Source organism: Nanorana parkeri, unplaced genomic scaffold (assembly GCF_000935625.1).
Source record: "Nanorana parkeri isolate BGI_ZX_2015 unplaced genomic scaffold, ASM93562v1 scaffold879, whole genome shotgun sequence".
NCBI classification, from domain to species: Eukaryota; Metazoa; Chordata; class Amphibia; order Anura; family Dicroglossidae; genus Nanorana; species Nanorana parkeri.
The window spans coordinates 617,224-644,101 of NW_017307147.1; the positions used below are offsets into that span (position 1 = coordinate 617,224).

At 48.1% G+C, this 26,878-nt stretch overlaps 1 protein-coding gene across 1 annotated transcript in view; it reads left to right on the forward strand.

Annotated features, from left to right (window-relative positions):
* The first annotated feature begins 1,387 nt into the window (after positions 1 to 1,387).
* Positions 1,388 to 26,878, forward strand: part of GAB2 (GRB2 associated binding protein 2) — a 47,780-nt gene continuing 22,289 nt past the window's right edge. The window contains exon 1 of the mRNA XM_018565714.1: positions 1,388 to 1,682. Within this exon, the coding sequence (XP_018421216.1) occupies positions 1,421 to 1,682 (262 nt within the window). The 5' untranslated portion in view covers positions 1,388 to 1,420. The remainder of the gene's footprint in view (positions 1,683 to 26,878) is intronic.

Below are 26,878 nucleotides of genomic sequence, written 5' to 3' on the forward strand. Positions count from 1 at the left end.
CTTGCAGTGTGGGGGTAGCCCTATGGCTAGGGTACGCTTTTTAGTTCTTCTTTATTGACTGTCTGTGGATGTCCAGGCTCTTCGTAATCTAGATGGAAACCAGTTTGCTAAAGCCCTGTAAATAATAAATCATTGTCTTTTTTTATAATAGAATACCCAATTTCCCCTCTTTTTCATCCTTTGCTTCTGATCTCCTGCAGCCTCTTTGCAGCCACTTGCTGTCTACCTGCACTCCAGCAATGGCTGCGTGGCATTTCTCAGGGCGGGTTTCCTGATGGTGATGACAGTGGGCCATGTCTGTTTAATCTATGGTCCCTTGTACTCTCCATTAGAACCCCCTTTAAGCAGGGTGACTACAAAGGAGGCGTTGTCACCCTATAACAGGAAGTGTCTCCATGGCAGGATCATTTTCATCAAAAGATTGACAAATCTCAGCAGTCAAGCCATGAAGGGACATTAGATTGGCACGTGACCATCCTCTTCCCTCTAACACCCCCACCCCACCCCCTCTTTATGGGCCCCGGACTGGTTTACGGGTCTTCAGGTTGTTTTTTTGTGCCATCGGTCCATCGGTGACATTATCTGTCAGCGGCACATTATTCACATTCTTTGTGTCTTCTATACGCTGAAATAATAACCTGACTGGAGAGGAAGACAGATGGCCGGTGAACCCTGTGTGCCATGTGTTGGGTCTGCGGTGGAAGAGCCATAGATCGAAAACATGGAATAGGAACAAAAGTGAAATACTTATTCACAGAATGTGATGTCAGTGCTTTTGTTCTATGCTTTCGTGTGAATCTGCTTCTTTTTTGTATTTCCTTCTAGAAAGTGCCCAGGCGCAGTAAAGTGCCCGGGACTGAAAGTGAGATAAAATCCCAAAGTTAGAGTGGGAACCTTCCAATGGGAACACTTCTTCCAACAATTGTCTAAGAAACGATTTCCCTTCCTTTGGAGACATCTACTCTCACTTCCTGTTGCATCTTGAGACAGGAAGTGAAGCAAGAATTCCCCAAAGGGACATAGACATACATTTATAAATTAAACCTTTTCATTTTAATTACATACTGTACCTTATTTTAGACCCAGCGACACCATCATTGGATCTCTGTGCTTCTCTGTGTGACACAGTTAGTTCAGGGCTGGTGGTGGGTACATAGCTTCCTAAAAACTTCAATATATCACTGAAAAAGTGTGTCACTAAAAAATAAGTTGTTGGGCCTACTCATCTCCAGGGCTCTTCCATGACTTGGATTCCCACTGGCTGTGGCTGAGTGTTTGCTGGCACCCAACGGCCTAAAGGACATACCAAGCCAATCTCTCACTTTAGTTACCCTGTAGCCTAAACCCTCCAGCATCACTGACTGTGAATCTCTTTCACCAGGCATGGAAGAAGAGGTGGTTTATCCTCCGGAGCGGGCGCATGAGCGGAGATCCCGACGTCCTGGAATACTACAAGAATGACCACTCCAAGAAGCCCATCCGGGTGATCAACCTGAGCTGCTGCGAGCAGGTCGACTCCGGGCTGACCTTCAACAAGAAAGAGCTGCAGGACAGCTACGTCTTCGACATAAAGACCAGCGACCGCACCTTCTACCTGGTGGCCGAGACCGAAGAAGAAATGAACAAGTGGGTCCGGAGCATATGTCAGATCTGTGGATTCAACCAGTCCGACGAAGGCACAGGTAAGTGGAAAACAGTGTTAAAGCGAACCGTTTAAGGCAATGTAACAGGTTCAGAAATGATCTATGGACACCTGGCTATCACAGCTATGTCAGCTTGTTGGACATTCAATTCCAAAACCATGGGCGTTGATATGAAGTTGCCTTTCCCTTCCCTTTGTGGTTGTAACAATCTCCACTTTTCTGGGAAGGCTTTCCACCAGATTTTTGAGTGTGCCTATGTGGGAATTAGTGCCTGTTAAGCTTAAGGAACATTTGTGAGGTCGGGTACTGATGTTGGATGAGAAGACCTGGCCCGTGGTTGGCGTTCTAGCTCATCCCAAAGGTCTTCAGTAGGGTTGAGGTCAGGGCTCTGTGAAGGTCACTCAAGTTCCTCTACACCAGTGGTTCTCAACCTGTGTAACTTCAGGACCCACATTTGTCCTCGATCACTAAGTCGCGACTCAAGTCGCACTGCAATGGAACGGATGGCAGCTGCTGTGCTGTGATGGAGCTCCATCCATATGTGCATTGCTTGTGCTGGATCATGGGACATACTTGCATACTTCCTCATCCCTGGCAGTGCCGAGCATTACACCTGAGCGGTTTGGCGGGTAGCACAGTGAAGTATCTTTAGTAGGGTTGGGGAGTTGGGGTTGGCTAATAGGTCAACCATTAGGGAAAATTACAGGTTCACTTTAATGTTCAAGACTTTTCTACTGTGTTAAAATAAGTTTAACACATTCACTTTTTATATGCGTTCTGTTCCCAGTGTTTCCTTTTTTTTATATAGCTGGTGTTTGTCTTCTTTATTATTTTTTCCTCTCCTCTTGTAAACTCCCATTTCCTGCATGAGATAGCTCGAGGCTGATCTGTCCGTAGCTTCACAAGATTACCAGTGTTTTATCACATGGCGCGGTGCATGTGAAATGTGGCTTCCCAGCTCCCCTATGGACATGCTTCATGTTTAAATGTTCAGCTGTAAAATAGGTGGTTGGATAACATGGCAGTAGATAAACTATGCGGCCCAAAGTACAACTCTATGACCTTGTCGGACATCCCATTCCAAAACCATGGACAGTAATAGTGAGTTGCTCCCATCCCATCCCACTCTTCTTAGAAGACTTTCCACAAAATTTTGGAGTGTCTGTGGGAATTTGTGCCCAGTCAGCCAAAGCAGCATTTGTGAAGTCGGGAACTGAAGTTGGATGAGAAGACTTGGCTCACAATTGGCATTTCAATTGATCCCAAAGGCATTCACTAAGGTTATTCTCAGAGCTCTGTGAAGGCCTCTTGAGTTCCTCCACACCCAACCCATCAAACCGTGTCTTTATGGAGCTGGCTTTGTGCACATGGGACAGTCACCAAACTGTTGTCACAAGGATGGAAGCACACAAATGTCTAAAATGTCTTTGTATGCTGTAGCATTAACAATACCCTTCACTTAAAACACCTGATCTAAGTCCTTTGGAGGGTTGTCCACATACATTTGGCAATATAGTGTATTATCAAGCAGAGATATCGCCTCCATTCTTCTGGGAAGGCTTTCCTCAATATTTTGGAGTGTGCCCGTGGGAAGTTGTGCCTCATGTTGGATGAGATGATCTGGTTAACAATTGGCATTCCAATTCATCCCAAAGTTGTACAGTAGAGTTGAGCTCAGGACTCTGTGAAGACCTCTTTAGTTCCTCCACACTAAACCCATCAAACTATGTCTTTATGGAGCTGGCTTTGTGCACAGTCATGCTGGAACAGAAAAGGGCCTTCACCAAACTGTTGTCACAAGGTTGGAAGTGCTCAATTGTCTAGAATGTCTTTGTATATTGTACAATTAACACTGGAAAGAACTGAACTCAAACATATGAAGGGGTCTTCACATGCTTTTGGCCATATAGTAGGTGTGATGGTCAGGGGTCCACAAACCCTTGACCATATAGTATGTAGCGCTCATCCCCTAAGGAGCCGCTGGAATAACCGGGCCATCATCACTAGTTGCCTAGGGGATTTGGTCTTCAGTTGCCCCATTAGCAATTAACCTCCCTCTTCTAGTGCCCACAAAGCTGATGTCCACTCCAGAAGTAAAATGCTGAATAACTTTTTTATTATACATCTTCACTGGGGAGAGAGGGTATAGGGGTCCTAGACATCCAGGATAGTACAGACATAGACTCCAGACTCACCAGACCCTTTTTAGCATCTCAGTGTAGATCCATTGGTGATACAGCGAATAGTAATTGGAGTAACAGATGAGCTGGAGATGAGTACAGATCCTCAGCAGGAGAGACACCAGCCAAGCTCTAGAGGTTTTCTCTGTTCCAGGCACCTCCAGTAGCCATCAGCTTCTCTGGTTCTCCTCCTCTGGCAAACAACACAGGCCTGCTCCATACTGGAGGCTTGGGGAAACTCTTCCCACACTCCAGCCTCTGCCCACCCCCATGCCTTAGACCTAGCCTTGGGCGTGGCCGGACAGCATCCAGCCCTAATCCATGGCTGGTCCCGACTAGTCTGAGCACATGGCCATTCCCTCCAGTATATGGACCCTATCCCAGGATGCAACACTGGTTGAGAGAAACCCAGTGATTAGCTGCTGTACTGTACATGCAGTGCCCCTCATTGGCTGTCCCACAATACAGCAGAGTCACACTCCACCCAGGGGGGTACAATCAATACCTGACACCTGGAATTAACCAGATGAATGCCACTATCATCCAACCAGGCTGACTACAGCCCCGGCTATCACTAAATGTCTAGTAGCCACCTCACAGAAGATGATGGGGGCTACAAGTATATAACAAGAAGAGGTATAGGCTAACTAAGAGATTTAGCACGCCAGTAAAGAGGAATCATCTCACCGAGCACTGCAGACATCTCCAATACAGAACACCTCACATACCAGCGGCAACCTATCAGATTCAAACCTGCTTTGGAAGTTGAATCTAATTAATTATATTGCAGTACAGATTCAGAGACCCCCCCCCCCTACATGTGAGGGGCAAACTTGATTCTTCAGGCTTTCATGGTGTTTCTTTGATTTGATGGATACGATTAGCAGCTCATTCATGGTTTTCACTGCTTCCTTTGAAATGCTCCATATGGTGGCCCAAGCATCAGATATGTGTTTTCACGATTGATGGATGCCTGCTAACTTCCAGCCATGTATTACTTCTCACAGAGATCACAGTACTCCCCCTGACAATGCCGTCATCTGTTCTCCAGAGGCATGGCGCCATCTTTGTCCAGGCATCAGCTAGGGTCACCATCTATTTTCTGGACTGAGATGACGGCTCAGAGATGATGCAGCCATGTTAATCCTCTGCCCGTGTAGTTCTTGGCTATGCTTACAAATGTCTGACACAGGTCGGCCCCTGCTGCAGTCTCTCACCTTGTGACTTGCTACAAAGTTACAATGTTGTAGTCTGATCACTGGGGGAGAGGAGACTGAGGAAATGCTTCCTCCTGCCTGCAGCAGACTGATCACTGGGGGAGGGGAGACTGAGGAAATGCTTCCTCCTGCCTGCAATAGACTGATAATCACTGGGGGGAGAGGAGACTGAGGGAATGCTTCCTCCTGCTTGCAGCAGTCTGATGACATCATCTCAAGCATCTTCTGTCTGCCCATCACTTTCAACAACTTCCTGGATTCCCAGTGTGCTTTACATCCTTTTCCTTGCTGCTTGATGTGACACAATCTCAGTATCTCAAGACTACATCTTCCATCATGCATTGCTTCCAGCAAGCACTGATGATGTTACATTGTTCAGACACTGAGTTGTAGTTCAGAAGGCCGGCTCTGTGGGAGTGATGACACCAGGAAGTGCAATTGGTGTCATTGCATTGAGTGAGTCCATCCTATGGGTATCTTCAAGTGTATAAACTTCTAGGTAGATCTGGTTATTAGAAGTGGGATAGAACTTCTGGGAAATGAGTATAGATATACACTGAGTGGCCAGATTATTATGACCACCCCATCAGTACTTCGTTGGGCCGCCTCGTGACTCCACGGGATGATGAAAGGTGATGCGAGGAATCTGACACGGCACTGTTGCCCTTCTGTTGTCTTGTACCAGTCTTGTCACTCTCCGTTCTGCCCTAACATTGACTAGTCGCTGACGGCCACAATTCGCACGCTCAGACCCAGATTTTCGGCTGACAGTCCAGTCTTTAAACACTTTAACAACAGCGGCTCTTGAACATTTAACGAATTCTGCTGTTTTGTTGATACTCGCTCCATGGCTCCGAGCGCCAACAATCATCCCACGTTCAAAGGCTGTTACATTGCGTTGTTTCCCCGTATCTTCAGAAACAAATCACTTCTACTGTCGTGGTAACCAACCCGCTTCCCTATTTATAATGGTCTGGCCCTCTAGCAACTTCAGCGCCAAATTATTGCTAATTTGCCTACAAACGTCAGGTGGTCATAATAATCTGGCCAATCAGTGTATATATTTATTATTAGTTTTGGACCAGAGATGCCCTTTAATATAAAGTATGCTGTTACTGTATACTGTGAAGGGGTTTTATACCGTTGAGGATGTATCAATGCAGATGAATTAATCCACTTCAACCGTGTCTAATGGGGTTGGTGTGGCGCAGATGCAGATACACAAATACCAGGAACCACGTGCAGTCTATGTACTGTACTCGCTGCCCTTGTTTTACACATCAGAGAGATGCCGCAAAATAATCAAACAGCTCCCCCCTCCGTCCCGTCCATCAGATGAGACACTGCCCATGTAGCAGTTATTTAATGACAGGCTTTCTCCGATAAGTGCACTCATATGTGCATTATGTCGGACCGCGCTGGCCTGATTCTCTCCCCGCTCGGAGACGAGCAAGCTTTTCACAGCTTGTTAGAATTAATATACAGGTCAGTGATTCCCATTAGCTGGGAGGACAGCGCCGGGGCCCCGTATGTTCCCGCACGTAGCTGATGTGCGAGACCGCCATTGTCTCAGCCAGGTCTTCGGAGGGACGGGAGAGATGAAATTGGCAGGTTGTCACAAATGTTTTACGGGGACATTCGGCTGTTTTTTTCCATTTAGAAAATCCTGTTTAGAAATGTTTTATATGTTTCAAAGTATTAAGTGCAACCAGACAGGTTATGGGTGGGGGAGGGGGGTGTAGAAGGGACCCTCCATTTAATGAATGCATAGTAGAGGCTTCTTAAAGTGTATCTAACCCCAAATACAATAATGGCCTACATTGCAGCTTGGTGGTCCTGTGGTGGCCGCATTAGTTTTCCTAATAACACACTTCCTGTCCCTTTGTGGCTACTAGTAATGAGAAAAACACACTTCCTGTCAATTTGCAGCTACTAGTGATGAGAATAACACACTTCCTGTCCCTTTGCAGCTACTAGTGATGAGAATAGCACACTTCCTGTCCCTTCGTGGCTACTAGTGATGAGAATAACATACTTCCTGTTCCTTCGTGGCTACTAGTGATGAGAATAACGCACTCCCTGTCCCTTCGCAGCTACTAGTGATGAGAATAACATACTTCCTGTCCCTTCGTGGCTACTAGTAATGAGAATAAAACACTTCCTGTCCCTTCATGGCTACTAGTAATGAGAATAACACACTTCCTGTCCCTTCGCAGCTACTAGTGATGAGAATAACATACTTCCTGTCCCTTCGTGGCTACTAGTAATGAGAATAAAACACTTCCTGTCCCTTCATGGCTACTAGTAATGAGAATAACACACTTCCTGTCCCTTCGCAGCTACTAGTGATGAGAATAACATACTTCCTGTCCCTTCGTGGCTACTAGTAATGAGAATAAAACACTTCCTGTCCCTTCATGGCTACTAGTAATGAGAATAACACACTTCCTGTCCCTTCGTGGGTACAAGTTATTCTCCTCACTAGTAGCCACGAAGGGACAGGAAGTATGTTATTCTCATCACTAGTAGCCACAAAGGAACAGGAAGTATGTTATTCTCATCACTAGTAGCCACAAAGGAACAGGAAGTATGTTATTATCATCACTAGTAGCCAGAAAGAGACAGGAAGTGTGTTATTCCCATCACTAGTAGCCAGGAAGGGACAGGAAGTGTGTTATTCTCATCACTAGTAGCCACAAAGAGACAGGAAGTATGTTATTCCCATCAATAGTAGCCAGAAAGGGACAGGAAGTGTGTTATTCTCATTACTAGTAGCCATGAAAGGAACAGGAAGTGTGTTATTCCCATCACTAGTAGCCACGAAGGAACAGGAAGTGTGTTATTCCCATCACTAGTAGCCAGGAAGGAACAGGAAGTGTGTTATTCACATCACTAGTAGCCAGGAAGGAACAGGAAGTGTGTTATTCTCATTACTAGTTGCCAGGAAGGGACAGGAAGTGTGTTTATTCTCATTACTAGTAGCCAGAAAGGGACAGGAAGTGTGTTATTATCATTGCTAGTAGCCACGAAGGAACAGGAAGTGTGTTATTCTCACCACTAGTAGCCAGGAAGGGACAGGAAGTGTGTTATTCACATCACTAGTAGCCAGGAAGGAACAGGAAGTGTGTTATTCTCATCACTAGTAGCCAGGAAGGTACAGGAAATGTGTTATTCACATCACTAGTAGCCAGGAAGGAACAGGAAGTGTGTTATTCTCATTACTAGTAGCCAGAAAGGAACAGGAAGCGTGTTATTCTCATCACTAGTAGCCACGAAAGGACAGGAAGTATGTTATTCTCATCACTAGTAGCCAGCAAGGGACAAGAAGTGTGTCATTCTTATCGCTAGTAGCTACACTTATTTCTCCACAGTATCTATGGGGCAGCCATGGTTGTCTCACCGGCTGGACTTCATACATTCAACATCCTGTCCCGCACTATCACCCATAATCTGTGCTGATAAGACGGGCTCTGTCTGATTTGCTGCAGCTTCTATTGTACATTGTGAGGAGCTCGCAGTGTGCAATACAATCAGAGGAAGCCATTTCAGTCCAGGAGAGGAGTCGGTACAGCTGTGCCAGGCTGAAGGGAAGGCCGGAGGTCAGATATAAGACTGAAGTGAAGGCCGGATGTCAGCTTTCATTGTGAAGGAGGTCCATTTTCCTGATGGTTTCATGCTGAGGATAATGAGTATAATTAACAGTGGATGGGATGTCCCGTTGCTAGGCATTGATACATTTCTAGTCTATTATGTAATTTCTTCCGCCTGCCTGCTGTAAATATTTAGCGGTTGTTAATCCAGACAATACGGATTTGGTCAGCTGGGAGCAGATGTACAATGGGAAAAGTCCTCTCGCCTTGTGTGTGAGTCAGAGCACAATGGTACCTCACAAGAAGAAGTCCGAGTGACAGCGAGGACGCCTCCTTAAAGTGGACCTGTCATGTGACCTCTGCCAGATGTTAGCTGTCTGGCCCCCTTGGACCACACTCGGCTTTTGCATGAAAAGTATAGTAACGACATTTTTTTATCGGCCACAGAAACCGTGAGCTTGCATTGGTCGTTTCTGCCGTGCAGGGATGAAAATGACGCAAGGGTTCTGATTGGCTGCTGGGAGCACGGTGACAGTTTCTTGCTCATGCACTCTCCATATAGAAGCCTTACACCATTTACATGGAGCATAAGTGAATTATGATGCAAGGTTCAAGCGGCCCTCTGTAGCAGGGGATAGGCAACCTCAGGCACTCCAGCTGTGATAAAACCACAACTCCTATCATGCCTCTAGGAGTCATGCCTGTGGCTGTCAGAGTCTTGCAATGCCTCATGGCAGTTGTAGTTGCACCACAGCTGGAGAGCTGAGGTTGCTAGCCCTCTGTTGCAGGGGATGGTCAACCTCAGGCACTCCAGCTGTGATGAAACTATAATGCCTATCATGCCTATAGGTGGCCGTGCAGAGTCTTGCAATGCCTCATGGGGGTTGTAGTTCCACCACAACTGGAGGGCTGAGGTTGCCTACCCCAGGAATAGGAGATGCTGCATTTACTAAAACAGATTCAATCAATGTAGTTCCAGTTCTAAATTCAGACAGATCCTTCTGGATAAACGCAGGTCAGACGTGGAAAATGACCGCCGTGCACTTAAGCTGGATGAGCTTTTCTAATTTTAACATGACAGGTCCACTTTAATGTGCAGTCGCCCCCTTTTGTTGTATTATAAGGTTCCGTGCTGATCTTGAGATACAGATCTCCCCTCCCCTCACTTTCCGCTCATTACAGCGAGTTCATCATGTGCCGCGTCTTCGCCAAGAGCCAGGCTTGGAGCCGTTCCTGCTCACTGAGGAGGGTCGAAGCCGCCGAGCCTTTGAAAGTACAAATCACTGTGCTGGAAATAGTCCTGGCCCGGCGGAGCGGCCCGCGACGCGTTACAAGGCACAAACCGACTGCGAAAGACACTTTGATACATTTTATAAAATCAGGTTTGTTACTTCCTCGATGTGACTTTATATGGTCATCGCGGCAGGAAAACGAGTCATTGTAGCAATGTGCAGAGACGGAGGGTGAACTGGCCATCGTACCTCCCAGAGGCGGGGCCCATTCACACCTGAGTGTTGCGGTAGCACATGAGCGGTACATTAAGAAGGCCGTGCTACAAAGATGCTGCATGATGCAGTTTTTTTAATGCAAGGCACAGATTGTTCACATCCCTGCACTGAGGTACACAACTTACCTTCCCCCTGATCTTCCCCCTTCCTGTTATATTTGGGGGTGGGGGGGGGGGAGTACCTTTTTCTGCAGGTACTTGCTTCCACTTCCTCTCCTAGGTGAGCATGATGTACCCTCAACCCGCCCACATCCTCCGGGGATCACGTCACACATCCCAAGAGGATTGTATCCCTGCAGACTGTGATGTCCCGTATGAGCAATAGGGGCGGTTGTGAGTGATAAGGAAGTGACTGCTGGATCCTGAATGCAAGATGGCGGTGGTGATGATTGGAAGCCCTGTGAAGAATCAGGTGTGAGGAAGAGGGCGCTGGACTTCAGGGGCCGACTGAGAGCTAATTTTTTTCAACTTTTAAGCTGGCCAGACACTGGATGGGTGAATGGAACGTTCAACCAGCAATACACTGTATGGGTGAATCGAACTTTCAACTGGCCATACACTGAATGGGTGAATCGAACCTGCAACCAGACATAAACTGGATGTGTGAATCGAACATTTAACCAGCCATACATTGGATGGGCGAATAGAACTGTCAACCGGCCATACACTGGATGGGTGAATCAAACCTTCAACCGGCCATACACTGGATGGGTGAATCAAACCTTCAACCGGCCATACACTGGATGGGTGAATCAAACCTTCAACCGGCCATACACTGGATGGGTGAATCAAACCTTCAACGGGCCATACACTGGATGGGTGAATCAAACCTTCAACCGGCCATACACTGGATGGGCCAAAAGAACTTTTCACTGTCCATACACTGGATGGGCCAAAAGAACTTTTAACCGGTTATATGCTGGAAGGGCGAATAGAACATTCAACTGGCCATACATTGGATAGTAAGTAGAACTTTTAACTGGCCAATGGCCATATACTGGATGGGTGAATCAAACTTTCAGCCGGCCATACACTTGATGGGCAAAGCGAGCCCTATGGGTCTGAACGCAAATAAAATGCTTGATTCGCCCATCCACCCTGAGCAGCATGGATGGGAACATTCCCCCCACTGGACTATTGTATTTAGCAGGGGTGCTGCACGGTACCATGCATTAGCTGCGATAGTGTGCGCTAAACACACAGTTAAATGCCATTAGTACAATGCAATAGTGTGAAGGGGCCCTTAGACAAGAGCTACACAGCTTTATATTAGCTCGGACATGTTACTAAAATTTCAACAATTGATCGCCAGGAGAAGCAATTGATCACTGAACACATGTCAAAAATGACTCCCTATGGAGTAAGCAATGCGAGTATCATACATCTTGTAGCAATCAGTCGCACATGATCGGAGCCGTGTGCTGTCATGTGACATTGATTGCTACTGTACATGCTGCTTGTGTAGCTCCCTCCATAGGGATTCATGTGTTCCGTCTGTTTATTGATCAGAGGTTATTGATATCGATTATCAGTTATCCATTTTAGTAGCACAATTGAGGCTGATAAAGTGCCATTTGAGACGTGCGGTGCATTACTGCACATACCTAGGGTTGCCACCTTTTCTCCAAGCGAAACCCGAACACTCTAGTGACGCACGGACATTTTTTTGGGGAGAAGGAGTCGTGGCTTATTCATATGCAAATAGCGCCGCCCATTCATATGTAAATATCACGGTTGAGACTATTTCCAGTGGGGTGCCAGTAGCCCTATCTTAATTTTGGTTGCCCCTGTCTGCCTGACATCTTGTGTCCGGGTTTCTGCTGCCATGAAACCTGGACACAGCATTCAAAACCCGGACTGTCCAGCAGTGGCGTCACAAGGGGGGTGCGGCCCGCACCCGGGTGCAACCCGCACCCGGGTGCCTCCATTGCAGGGGTGACACCAAAATGACTGACAGTCATTTTGGTGTCACCCCCTATGAAAAGCCGGGCACTTGGTCACAGACCGAGAGCCCGCCAGTGTCAGGAGAGAGGAGGGGACCTGGCAGCATACCTCATCCCGCCGGGTGAAAGTCCCCTGCTCTCTCTGCTGGCGTCCATCACCAAGATGGCCGCTGGCAGGTGTCAAGACAACGGCGCATGCGCGATGACATCGCGCGCGGCAATGCCACACGCATGCGCAATGACGTCACAGAGGGGTGTCACTCTGTCTCCACTCCGGGTGTCACCCAGCCTCGGGACGCCCCTGCTGTCCGGGTGAATCCTGGACAGGTGGCAACCCTATACATACCCTGTTTCACACTTTAACATGCGTTGCTGTAAGGTAGCCTATTTATTTTGAAACCACAGTGCTGGTTGTACTGCACCTTCAGTGCGTTTTTTGTTTTGTTTGCTTTTTTTGTCGCAGTGTACAGATGGTCCACATACACTGAGCGGCCAGATTATTATGACCACCCAGTTCATCAGTACTTCATTGGGCCACCTCGTGACTCCACGAGATGATGAAAGGTGATGCGAGGAATCTGACACGGCACTGTTGCCCTTCTGTTGTCTTGTACCAGTCTTGCCCCTCCCCCGTTCTGCCCTAACATTGACTAGTCGCTGACGGCCACAATTTGCACGCTCAGACCCAGATTTTCGGCTGACAGTCCAGTCTTTAAACACTTTAACAACAGCTGCTCCTGAACATTTAATGAATTCTGCTGTTTTGCTGATACTCGCTCCATGGCTCCGAGCGCCAACAATCATCCCGCGTTCAAAGGCTGTTACATCGCGTTGTTTCCCCGTATCTTCAGAAACAAATCACTTCTACTGTCGTGGTAACCAACCTGCTTCCCTATTTATAATGGTCTGGCCCTCTAGCAACTTCAGCGCCAAATTATAGCTAATTTGCCTACAAACGTCAGGTGGTCATAATAATCTGGCCACTCAGTGTATATGCGTTATGTGTGCTGCGGTATAACACTCACTCAATGTTCACAGTCCGATTTCTCTTTGTCTGAAGTTCCAGAAATCCTCTTTTACATAAAGCTGGTCAGTTCTGCTCGGCGGCTCATGAAGCCGTTAAAGTTGGACAGATCTGATGCGTTATGTTTAGATACGCTTTCCCCTGTAAATCCTGTTTTCCTTCTAATACCTGCTGTCTGGGAAGCCATTGGGACAGGCCGTCGCTGACCCAGACGTGGCACGGCGAGGCTTTCTGCTTCCAATTATGGATAAAGATAAATAGAAGTATGCTATCGGAGCTGGTCGCCTCTTTAAGGCTAGACGGAGGCGGTTGGGATGCGTCCCGTCCTGGAGAAGCTCAACATCGTCTGCAAGAACCCCAGACATGTTAGACATAACAGCTGAGGTGGTGCTCAGCCAATTACAGCCCACACACACACTCCGAGACTCTTCTAGATGGTTTCCTGGTTGCAGAACTGCAGAAGAGGGATGGTGAGAGGTCTCCAGACTGGACAGCTGCTGATCAGACTGGCTGACTACAATTCACCAATGAATATTAAGCAGAACTCCAGCTTGTAAGCCCCTGTTACTGTGTGTTGGGTTGCAGGGGGTATGGTACCCTTAGTTTTCCTGCAGAGGTCTCTTTTTTGCAAGCTAGAGGGTATATATTGTATAGCAGGGAGGAATCTTCCCAGGGCTCTTATTGGTAGGAAGCCAAGAGAAAGTGAACCTCTTTTGGGCCCTCGTAATGGAGATGGGGCCACAACCAGCAAGATGTAGTTTTCCCAGATTCTTGGTGTTCCCCTTAGGGGAATGCATTTGTTCCTTGCCCAAGGGGGAAGTCTATCTAATTCAGCTGGAAACTCTATTAAGCAAGCACTCCCTCCAGTAGGCATAAATCTGAAGTGGACTGACCATGGCTACGGAACTAGTCATAGTCCATAGTCCCTACTTTCTGGTGAAGAGTGTGTGGCCTACACTTTGGGAACTCATTGTAGCAGCCGGCTGGGGGCAGGAGTGTGTGGTGGTTTAGTGACAGTGGGTAACACAAGGGAGTTGGCCAAGCAGGTTCCTCTGGCGCAGCTGCCACGCCACCTAAGCCCCTGTGTCTCATGGGACTCAGGAGTGTGATGTGACCCTCCTAGAGACTGGACCTGGAGCCATGGAAAAAGCAGCCTCCTATATATGTGTAAGTAGAGGAGTTAGGAGCTTTGACTTGCCACCCTTGAAAGCTAAAACTGGCTTGACAACCCAGCATTCAGGGGGCCCTTCCTCATCATACACTATATGGCCATTATTGGACACCTGACCTTCACTTCTTTATGAGCCTGTTAGACAACCTATTTCCAGTGGCGTCACAAGGTGGGTGCGGCCCGCACCTGGGTGACACCATTGGAGGGGGTGAGACGAAAATGACTGGCAGTCATTTTGGTCTCACCCCCTCTGAAAAGTTGGGCACTCGGTAATGGACTGAGAGCTCGACAGTTGCTCAAGAGAGGAGGGGACCCCCGGCGGCATACCTTATCCCACTGGGTGAACGTCCCCGCCTCTCTCTGCCAGCGTCCATCACCAAGATGGCCGCTGGCAGGTAACAGCGGTACAGCGCGTGGAGTCACGCACGTACGTGATTACGTCACTGCGGGTGTCACCCGGTACCCGCACAGGGTATTACCCTGCCTCGGGGCGCCTCTGCCTATTTCAAAACCTTGGTGTTGCCTCTCATGTCTATAATGGCCTCCGCTCTTCTGGGAAGTCTCTCCACAAGATTTATCTGTGGAGATTTGCAAGGTCAGGTACTGCTTTTGGATGGAGAGACCGGGCTTGTAATCGCCGCTCCAATTCATCCCAAAGCTGTTCAGTAGGGTTGAGGTCAGGTACTGATGTTGGATGAGACGACCTGGCTTGCAACTGCTGTTCCAATTTATCCCAAAGGTATTCAGTAGGGTTGAGGTCAGGGGTCAGTGCAGGCCACTCAAGTTCCTCCACACCAAACCACACCATGTCTTTATGGAGCTGGCTTTGTACACAGGGGGCAGTCATGATGGAACAGAAAAGAGTCTTCACCAAACTGTAGTCACAAGTTTGCCACGAGGAATATCAACTGCTGCTTCCTGGTAACATGGCAGCCTGAGGGTCATCTTCACAGATTTCCCTAACAAAACAAGTCCGGCTACAGACACCCAACCACATTTCATTGTTTACCTCCATGGCTAGTAAAGAGCAGATAAAGGTTAATTTCCTATTACAACAGGTGGTGATTAGGGATAAGGTTCATGTCCGCCACTACCATGGGTGCGCAATGACTCCATGAGATTAATAAAGTTCATATATAAACGTTTCTACCTAAACTTTTGGTCTTAGACTAGGCAGGTTCACCACCAGAAATAGGAGACAACCTATAATTCATTATATAGCCTTTTCCACGGTCAGCTGACTCACTGCACCCAATAGTATGAGTAGTTTGAAGGAGTGAATAACCGAGCCACCTCCCTATGAAAGAATGGGCTCAGCAGGTGTACAGCCTCGGGTACTCAGCACAGGGATGGTGGGAGCTCCTCATAATGGGCTCAGCAGGTGTACAGCCCCGGGTACTCAGCAAAGGGATGGTAGGAGTCCCTCATAATGGGCACAGCTGGTGTACAGACCCGGGAACTCAGCCAAGGGATGGTGGGGGCCCCTCATAATGGGCACAGTGGGTGTACAGACCCGGGAACTCAGCCAAGGGATGGTGGGGGCCCCTCATAATGGGCACAGTGGGTGTACAGACCCGGGAACTCAGCACAGGGATGGTGGGAGCCTCTCATAATGGGCACAGCAGGTGTACAGACTTGGGAACTCAATGTAGGGATGGTGGGGACCCCTCATAATGGGCACAGCAAATGTACAGACCCAGGAACTCAGCACAGGGATGGTGGGAGTCCCTCATAATGGGCACAGCAGATTTACAGACTTGAGAACTCAGCACAGGGATGGTGGGAGCTCCTCATAATGGGCACAGCAGGTGTACAGGCCCAGGAACTGAGCCCAGAGATGGTAGGAGCCCCTCATAATGGGCACAGCAGGTGTACAGATCCAGGAACTGAGCACAGAGATGGTAGGAGCCCCTCATAATGGGCACAGCAGGTGTACAGATCCAGGAACTGAGCACAGAGATGGTAGGAGCCCCTCCTAATGGGCACAGCAGGTGTACAGATCCAGGAACTCAGCTAAGTGTGAGGCTTGGAGCTTCCTGTATTAAAGACCGTTCACTGCTGCTCTCTCTCCTTGTGCAGGGTGACTGGTCTTGTCTACGCCCCCTCCTGTAATAAAGACCACTCACTGCTGCTCTCTCTCCAGGGTGACTGGTCTTGTCTCCGCCCCCTCCTTTAATAAAGACCACTCACTGCTGCTCTCTCTTCTTGTGCAGGGTGACTGGTCTTGTCTCCGCCCCCTCCTGCAGTTTTCTGCATCCAGCCTGTAGTGAGTGGGGACTGCTGGGTTCCTCCCACATCTCTGCTCCCTGCACAGGCCTTGTACAGCACAGTGATGATACCTCTACTACTTTAACAAGGTCATATTTGGCTTTGCAAAGGCATTCGGTGCGCACAGAGTGGATTTATATCCTTTGTGGCTATTGAGGAATATATTTAAAGGAAAGTTTTTGTGCCCGGGGTTGACCTTTAAAACAACTCTTTGTTAGTTCCGATCGGAACCGCTACACCCATCTTTCTCCAGAATGCTGAGTGACAACAAAGGCAAACAAGTTATTTACCAGAGAACAAAGTTCCCCCTCATCTCCTATTATTTCCTGTTCCAGTGTCTTGTCAACAAGTTGACAGGATTTAGTCCATTTCCTGGGAAGCGTTCTAAAAATATCAGGCATGTGGCTGGAAATGTTTTTGGAAGGGCTTGGATAGGAAGTTGTCCCTGACACACTGACACGGGGCCCCCCGCAGATGAGCGTCGCCCATTTTTAGTTTATAGAATTCAGCTGTTTTTTTAAAATGTGTTTTGCACTTTTAGATTTTGCCATTTGCATTTGTGTTGGGTTTGTAAAAGATACTCACCGTGCCCCGCGGCCATGGCGACGCACGTTACCGCTGAACTCATACATCATTGAATGTATCTCTCTTAAAGGGTAAGTTCACTTTGTAGTATGGAAGTATGAAAAACTTTTCATTGATCCCAGAAGAAGAGCTTCTCATTGGGTCCTGGAAGTAAGAAGAGCTTCTCATTGTGGCCCCGTAAGTTAGATGCGCTTCCCATTGGGTCCTAGCAGTAAGAAGCGCTTCTCATTGGGTCCTGGCAGTAAGAAGCGCTTCTCATTGGGTCCCGGAAGTAAGAAGAGCTTCTCATTGTGGCCCCGTAAGTTAGATGCGTTTCCCATTGGGTCCTAGCAGTAAGAAGCGCTTCTCATTGGGTCCTGGCAGTAAGAAGCGCTTCTCATTGGGTCCTGGAAGTAAGAAGAGCTTCTCATTGTGGCCCCGTAAGTTAGATGCGCTTCTCATTGGGTCCTAGCAGTAAGAAGCGCTTCTCATTGGGTCCTGGCAGTAAGAAGCGCTTCTCATTGGGTCCCGGAAGAAAGAAAAGAGCTTCTCATTGGGTCCCGGAAGTAAGAAGAGCTTCTTATTGGGTCCCGTAAGTAAGAAGAGCTTTTCATTGGGTCCTGGAAGTAAGAAGAGCTTCTTATTGTGGCCCCATAAGTTAGATGCGCTTCCCATTGGGTCCTAGCAGTAAGAAGCGCTTCTCATTGGGTCCTGGCAGTAAGAAGAGCTTTTCATTGGGTCCTGGAAGTAAGACGAGCTTCTTATTGTGGCCCCGTAAGTTAGATGCGCTTCCCATTGGGTCTGGAAGTAAGAAGCACTTCTCATTGGGTCCTGACAGTAAGAAGCGCTTCTCATTGGGTCCCGGAACTAAGAAGAGCTTCTCATTGGGTCCTGGAACTAAGAAGAGCTTTTCATTGGGTCCTGGAAGTAAGAAGAGCTTCTTATTGGGTCCCGGAAGTAAGAAGAGCTTCTTATTGGGTCCCGGAAGTAAGAAGAGCTTTTCATTGGGTCCAGGAAGTAAGAAGAGCTTCTCATTGGGTCCCGGAAGTAAGAAGAGCTTCTCATTGGGTCCCGGAAGTAAGAAGCGCTTCTCATTGGCTTCCAGAAATAAGAAGCGCTTCTCATTAGCTCCCGGAAGTAAGAAGTGCTTCTCATTGGGTCCCGGAAGTAAGAAGAGCTTCTCATTGGGTCCCGGAAGTAAGAAGCGCTTCTCATTGGCTCCCGGAAGTAAGAAGCGCTTCTCATTAGCTCCCGGAAGTAAGAAGTGCTTCTCATTGGGTCCTGGAAGTAAGAAGCGCTTCTCATTGGGTCCCGGAAGTAAGAAGCGCTTCTCATTGGCTCCCGGAAGTAAGAAGAGCTTCTCATTGGGTCCCGGAAGTAAGAAGCGCTTCTCATTGGCTCCCGGAAGTAAGAAGCGCTTCTCATTAGCTCCCGGAAGTAAGAAGTGCTTCTCATTGGCTCCTGGAAGTAAGAAGAGCTTCTCATTGGGTCCCGGAAGTAAGAAGCGCTTCTCATTGGCTCCCGGAAGTAAGAAGCGCTTCTCATTAGCTCCCGGAAGTAAGAAGTGCTTCTCATTGGGTCCTGGAAGTAAGATGCGCTTGTTCTTAATGTAATTTCTCTTCTGGTCGAATGTTCTTCAGTAGGTTCATTCATACAGAACAGATTGAAGGGGGGGAAATACCACATTACAGCCACTAGATTGAGCTGGGGATCATAGGAAGTAAATACCCTTTAGTAACGAGATACAAAGCTACAATTCCAGAGAATGCTGGAGAGAATGAGCATATAAATGTAACTATTGCTATCCCTATAGTAGCAATGACGCCAGGCGGGTAAAGCAACGTGTACCCACTGGCTACAGAATACGCAACCCCCACTCCGAAAAGAAATCCGTCTGCAGACTGCAAGCTTTACTGGAAATCTTTTCATTCCAGGTTAGACGGCATCACAAAGTCATTAGGTGCCTTAGGTCCGCCCCTCGCTTACGCATTTCACCCAGTCACAGGCTTTATCGTAGAGATATAAACATGTTCATATTGTCCACCTTGGTCCATCATTATCTCTACGATTAAGCCCACGATTGGGTGAGAAGCATCTTAGTGGGGCGGACCTAAGGCGGGACTTTGTGGTGCTGTACGAGCTGCCTTGTGAAACCTTGCGGCATGCAGTTGGATTTCCTTTTCGGAGCTGGGAAGTCCTGTAGTATCAATGGTTACATTTATATGCTCATTACCTCCGGGGGTCTCTTGAATCGTAACCTTGTATCTCCTTACTAACATGCATTTATTTCCTGTGCTCCTCAGCTCCATCTAGTGGCCATCATTTGGTATTTTCCTGATGTTAAATTCGACTTCTATAGAAAATATACTGATAACGTTCTTTTTGCCTCCGTTCGCAAAGGACGAACGTGCACAGAGTTTTGGAGGAGGAAAGGCTCTGCGAATGTTTTCATCAATAGACCCCCTTGAAGTCCTAGCCTTGCACAGTCCTGGCTGGATGGTCCTCCTATTTGCAGCAATGTTTGTCAGTCTGTGAAACGTTCCTCCTACAAGGACAGTGTCCTATCAAAGTTTGTGACTACGTTACAATGTGTGACCGGTCACGTGGTCACACATTTTAACATAATCCCGCCCAGTTTTTTGGCGGTGGAATACGTGACCGCCAAAAGGTGAAGAATTCCAACGATTTCTCAGCTGTTCCAGGGCAGATCGGCATCGCAGATGGTATGTGCAGGAGAATTGATCTGCCCTGGAACAGCTGATCGGTCCTGAAATCTCACTTCTAACGGACTCTGTGAAACAACCACTTACAAAGCCATCCACAGCTCCGCCCCCGGCTACATCTCAAACCTGGTTTCAAAGTATCAACCTAACCGTCCCCTCCGCTCTTCAAATGACCTCCTGCTTTCCAGCTCCCTCGTCATCTCCTCCCATGCTCGCCTCCAGGACTTCACTAGAGTCTCTCCCATCCTCTGGAACTCTTTACCCCAACCTGTCTATCTATCTCCCACCCTGACTGCCTTTAGGTGATCCATTAAGACTCATCTCTCCAGGGAAGCCTCTCCCACCTCAACCTAACCACTCAACCATCACGTTCTCAAACAATTCATCCCCACACAGCTACCTCCACATGTATCACTGGCCCCTCCCTCTTAGATTGTAAGCCCTCAGGGGCAGGGCCCTCCTTACCATCTTGTCTTGAATTGTGATTGTAATGTCTTCCTTATATTGTTAAGCGCTGCGCAAATTGTTGGCGCCATATAAATCCTCAATAATAATAATAATGTGAGGTCGCAGTCACAAAGTCGGATAGAAGTGACATTTCAGGACCGATCAGCTGTTCCGGGGCAGATCGGTTCTCCTGCACATACCATCTGCGATGCCAATCTGCCCTGGAACAGCTGAGAAAGCGTTTGAATGCTTCACCTACTGCTTCATTCCACTGGGCGGGATTATGTTAAAGGAGAACTATGAGGCGAGTGATTTTTACTCAGCCTCATAATACGACCTGTGACAATGAAACTGTGACACGTCGGCTCAATAGATCGGGCAGTGAGAGAACACATACCGTCGCTCGCTCACTTCTCGATCATCTCCCTGCGGAGAGCCGTGACTGTCACTCACGGCTCCCCGCAGGGATTCCCCCCCTCCCATGTGCGATCCGCCAGCGCTGACTGGCTGAACGGACAGAGGAGGGGGCGGGCACAGCTGGCTCGGCCTCTGGATAGGCAGATCCAGCTGTCAATCCTGCAGCTGGGTGGATCTCAACAGCAATGTGGCTCCGAGGCTCTCAGTATACTGCGAGCTGTAGCTCCCTATATACTGAGCCTAGGGTGACAGGAGGACGCTAGTTTGTGTCCTCCCGTGACCCTGAGGGGAACTATGGGGAAAAGCCCTGACCTCATAGTTCTCCCTTAACAATGTGTGACCACGTGACCGGTCACACATGCTAACGCAGTCACAAACTTTGATAGAACACCGGATCCAGCCGGCCCGGCAGGAAGTTTGATGAAGGATCCGCTTAGAAAGTTTTTTTGGGGATTGATTCGCCTGCGACAAAGAAAATCTGACGGGGAGGAGATTCTGCGTCTGTCACATTGTGAAACCATCGACATCCGGCCTTCATTCTGACTAATTAGAATCACGCCGCGTGTCGCCGTCCTCCGCGCACATCATTTAATGAAAGACTAAATAGATAAATATGGAGCATCTACACGCAGCATCTGCTTCCTCTTACATCTCGCTGGTTACAGAAGGACATTTGGGAATTCTGTTTTCTGACTTGTATGGAGAAATACAAAACTATGCACATGACATTTTTTAATGGTTTTTGCACCTTAAAGCCGAACTCCAGACAAAGGAATCACATTTCTGTCCATCCAGACCTGAGATTTACACAGCACTGTAACATCGCGCAGCCCTGTCTGGCTGGGCAGGTGACCAGATAAGAAACATTTGTCCCTCCCCCTACCTGTGACTGGACAGCGAAAGGAGAAGCAGCAGACTGATGAGGTTTCCTCCTGGCTCAATCGGCTTTCTCCTCCTATCAGCAGGTCCCTTAACAGCACATGAGCATTTCAGCACACCTGATTGGTTCCTGTGCTGCCCCTGTCTGGCTGGGCAAGAGATCCGATTTTTGCAGATAAGGAACACTTAGAGGGCTGGTCCTTCCCTCAACCTGTGACTGGACAGCGAAAGGAGAAGCAGTAGACTGATGAGGTCATCTCTTGGTCACTCTGCTTTCACCTCCTATCAGCATGTCCCTTGACAGCACTTCGGCACACCTGATTGGTTCCTTGTACTGCCTGCCCCTGTCTGGCTGGGCAAGAGACCTGATTTTGGCAGATAAGGGACATTTAGAGATCTTGTCCCACCCCCAACCTGTAACTGGACTTTGGATAGAGAAGCAGCAGACTGATGAGGCCATCTCTAGGTCACTCTGCTTTCTCCTTCAATCAGCATGTCCCTTGTCAACACAACTGATTGGTTCCTTGTGCTGCCACTGTCTGGCAGGAGGTCCCTGCTAAGGAACTGTTGATTCTAGTGACCATTGTCGGCGACCTGGGAGAACAATAGTGACACTACCCCAGTGACAGGTCTAATGATGCTACACCGCCCAACATACCCAGTAGAACTAGGTATTGTGGGCTGCAAAGAAGCAAGCCATTAGGATCCAAATGAGTTGCATTACTGCCACTAGAGGGAGCCTAGGAGCAGAGGAATTTCCTATACAGCTCACTGCTACCACTAGAGGGAGCTGAGGAGAATAGAAATTTCCAGTGTAGCCCACTGCTACCACTAGAGGGAGCCAAGGAGCATAGGAGATTCCTGTGCAGCTCACTGCTGCCACTAGAGGGAGCCAAAGAGCAGAGGATTTTCCTATGCAGCTCACTGCTGCCACTAGAGGGAGCTGAGGAGAATAGGAGATTCCTGTGCAGCTCATTGCTACCACTAGAGGGAGCTGAGGAGAATAGGAATTTCCAGTGTAGCCCACTGCTACCACTAGATGAAGCCAAGGAGCATAGGAGATTCCTGTGCAGCTCACTGCTGCCACTAGAGGGAGCCAAGAAGCATAGGAATTTCCTATGCTGCCCACTGCAACCACTAGAGGGAGCATAGGAGAATCCTGTGCAGCTCACTGCTGCCACTAGAGGGAGCCGAGAAGCATAGGAATTTCCTATGCTGCCCACTGCAACCACTAGAGGGAGCATAGGAGAATCCTGTGCAGCTCACTGCTGCCACTAGAGGGAGCCGAGAAGCATAGGAATTTCCTATGCTACTGCCATTAGAGGGGGCCGATGAGCATAGGAATTTCCTATGCAGCCCACTGCTGCCACTAGAGGGAACCAAAGAGCATAAGGATTTCCTATGCTCCTCGGCTCCCTCTAGTGGCAACACTAAGCCGCAACCATTTTTTGCACAGCTATACACCATGCGAATACTTTACAAATCATCCCCTAACCATCTCCATTTTTTTTTAAACTTCTTGCTATTTATGTTCCTCTGTTGTTGCCTCTTATGTTCTGTATTTGTAAAAAAAAAATCAAAAAATATGTATATATTTTTTGCATGGATGTGAAAAGAAATATGCGAGCACGCTGCAAGCATCACTGACCATTCCGTGTAACCATCCTGCGACCGACTCCACTTGGCTGCCCTTGGAAGAATTGATTTTCTTTGAAACGACTGAGTCATGTTATAAATGGAGATCATGTGACACCCCCGAGGTCAGCGTGAACCTATTTGGCCCCATTCTGCTCTGAGTCCACACCCGTTCCCATGTTCAGTTTGCCCCGGCTTCCCACGTCCTCCGGGGGATACAGTTTCCTTGTAGGAGCGTTTTATATATCCGAGGGGGGGGGGGGATTTCTTTCTTATAAGACGTTCTATTCAGGATTGGAGACACCCGGGGAGAGCTGTTTATGTTCAGAAGATAATGTTTTGTTTTCCTTGGACGAGAAGCAGCAAAATCGAAAGAAATGATGGAAATTCTGCCGAAGGCTTTTTCTAGATGAAGAGGAGAAGTTATCAATGTTTGGGGAACATCGATCGATATTGTTACCAATGTAACCTGCAATATATTCAATATTCAGCTTGTTAACGCTCCGACGATCATAAACAATCGCCCTATTTACAGCTAGTCCATGGCTACATGCGCTCCATGTAGAGGTATGGACGTCCACGTTCAACTCAGCACAGTGATGGTGGGAGCCACTCATAATGGGCACAGCGGGTGTACAGACCCGGGAACTCAGCACAGGGATGGTGGGAACCCCTCATAATGGGCACAGCAGGTGTACAGACCCGGGAACTCAGCACAGGGATGGTGGGAACACCTCATAATGGGCACAGCGCGTGTACAGACCCGGGAACTCAGCACAGGGATGGTGGGAGCCCCTCATAATGGGCACAGCAGATGTACAGACCCGGGAACTCAGCACAGGGATGGTGGGGACACCTCATAATGGGCACAGCAGGTGTACAGACCCGGGAACTCAGCACAGGGATGGTGGGAGCCCTCATAATGGGTACAGTGTGTGTACAGACCCGGGAACTCAGCACAGGGATGGTGGGAACACCTCATAATGGGTACAGTGTGTGTACAGACCCGGGAACTCAGCACATGGATGGTGGGAACACCTCATAATGGGCACAGCAGGTGTACAGACCTGGGAACTCAGCACAGTGATTGGTAGGAGCCCCGTATAATGGACACAGCAGATGTGGTGCATATACCATAATCATAGTAATACAAGTAATAGCTACAAAAGTACATGGACACAAATATCTATACTAATGTGCACCAACCACCTACACCATACATGACCCAGTACATCCTGACCAATACAATGCAACCAGGCAAGCTAACAGAAAGACAACAAGTGCTGACATTGCAACAAAAAGTGGAAAATGATTGTTGGACAAATTAAGTCCCAGGAAGTCCGTACAATATACTGTAACACTATAATAAGTCACGAGGGGGTCCATAGAATAGCACACCCGAGTTATTCTTCAACGCTCTTCAGAGAACATAAAACCTTTCACATCACCAGAGAAGATTACACTTTAATGTCTCCTCCGCAGTCACACACTTTAATGTCCCCTCCGCAGTCACACACTTTAATGTCTCCTCCGCAGTCACACACTCTAATGTCTCCTCCGCAGTCACACACTCTAATGTCTCCTCCGCAGTCACACACTCTGATGTCCCCTCTGCAGTCACACACTCTAATGTCCCATCCACAGTCACACACTCTAATGTCTCCTCCACAGTCACACACTCTAATGTCCCCTCCTCAGTCACACACTCTAATGTCTCCTCCGCAGTCACACACTCTGATGTCTCCTCCACAGTCACACACTCTAATGTCTCCTCCGCAGTCACACACCCTAATGTCCCCTCCGCAGTCACACACTAATGTCTCCTCCACAGTCACACACTCTAATGTCCCATCCACAGTCACACACCCTAATGTCCCCTCCACAGTCACACACTCTAATGTCTCCTCCACAGTCACACACTACAATCAATGTAGAAGGCAATTAGTCTTCCATTATACAAGAACAAATAGAAATGTTCTGCAGTAAGAAAGGTTGTAATGTATTTATTGATCACTCGTAAAATCACATATTCCCTTGACTGTAGAAACTCAGTGCAGATGTGGGTGAGGGATGATGGTGAAGGAAAAAGGAACGCAGTTATTGGGTACCATTGAATGGAATGCCACCATCCAATCAATACCCTTACAGGAATGTCTGACCCTTGTGGGTGACAAGTCCTCTTAGCTGGAAGGAATGTGCTTTCACCTTCAGTTCACATAGTAGGTGACATACATTAGGCATCATCGTCATGTTTTACTGTTTGCCTAGACAGTTTTGACGGGCTTTTTAGGGCACCATGGGGAGATAATGGTGACCCATCAATGTGGTGGCTGTCCTGGGGTAGTTGGTGGATTTAACACCCTTTGACACTGAGTGCAGTAATAATGGTCAATAATTAATGATCAGTAAGTGTTTTCTTCTCTCCATCGTGGATTATGTTATGACATTGTAGTGTTTTTATAGCACGGGGTACCAGAGTCAGCAAACTTTGATGAAACATTTCCGAGGACAGTGCTGAGCGTCTGATCACCATTGATGGCTGTGTAATGGAAGCCGGAAGTCATGCTTGGTTTCTGGGATGTCATTTCAGGCAGCTCCTTTTGACTTCACGGAACTTAATTTCTACAGTAGAGTTTCTTTACCTTTTTTCAGTAAGGATTCTTAAGAGTAAAAGATCTCTTCCAGATGACACCTGGGCCCCACAAATCTCCTACAAATGATACTTGAACCACCCCAGTCTTTTACTAAATTATTAAAAGACTGGGGTGGCCCAGGTATCATTTGTAGGAGATTTGTGGGGCCCAGGTGTCATTTTGGTGAAGCCCAGGTATCATTAGTGATACTAATGATACCTGGGCTTCACCAAAATGACACCTTGGCCTCACCAGTCTATCACAAATGGCACATTGCCCTCACCAGTCTCTCTCAGATGACACCTGGGCCTCCCCAGTCTCCCCCAGATGACACCTTGGCCTCCCCAGTCTCCCCCAGATGACACCTTGGCCTCACCAGTCTCTCCCAGATGGCACCTTGGCCTCACCAGTCTCTCCCAGATGAAACCTTAGCCTCACTAGTCTCTCCCAGATGACACCTGGGCCTCCCCAGTCTCCCCCAGATGACACCTTGGCCTCACCAGTCTCTCCCAGATGAAACCTTGGCCTCACTAGTCTCTCCCAGATGACATCTGGGCCTCACCAAATACCACCTGGGCCCCGTCAGTTTCTCACAGATGATACTTGGGTATACCCCCCTCCATCCTGGATCCTGTGGAACTTTACTGGTATTTCAACAAAATTGGATATGGGACGTGTCCTGGAGCTGAGCACTTTAACTACTATTCCAACACGCAGCTCCAGGCCACTAGACACTATGTCTGGTGGCTTGATATCCTGTTCAACAGTAAGTAAATAGTTCTGGCAGATAGGAGGAAGAGGGAATCAGAGAAGTCCACACTGAGCACCGATTCTTTGTTCTCCCCATCCTCACAGAGCACCAATATAAGCAACAATGCATTCCTCTCCTTTCTCCCACTAAAATTATCCAATGCATTATCCCCCGCACCCCAATTGACCACCAATGCTATGTTCTCTACACTCTCTGCTAAGCACCAATCTATTGTTCTCTCCACTCCCACTAAAATGAACCAGTGCATTATCCTCCCCACCTCACC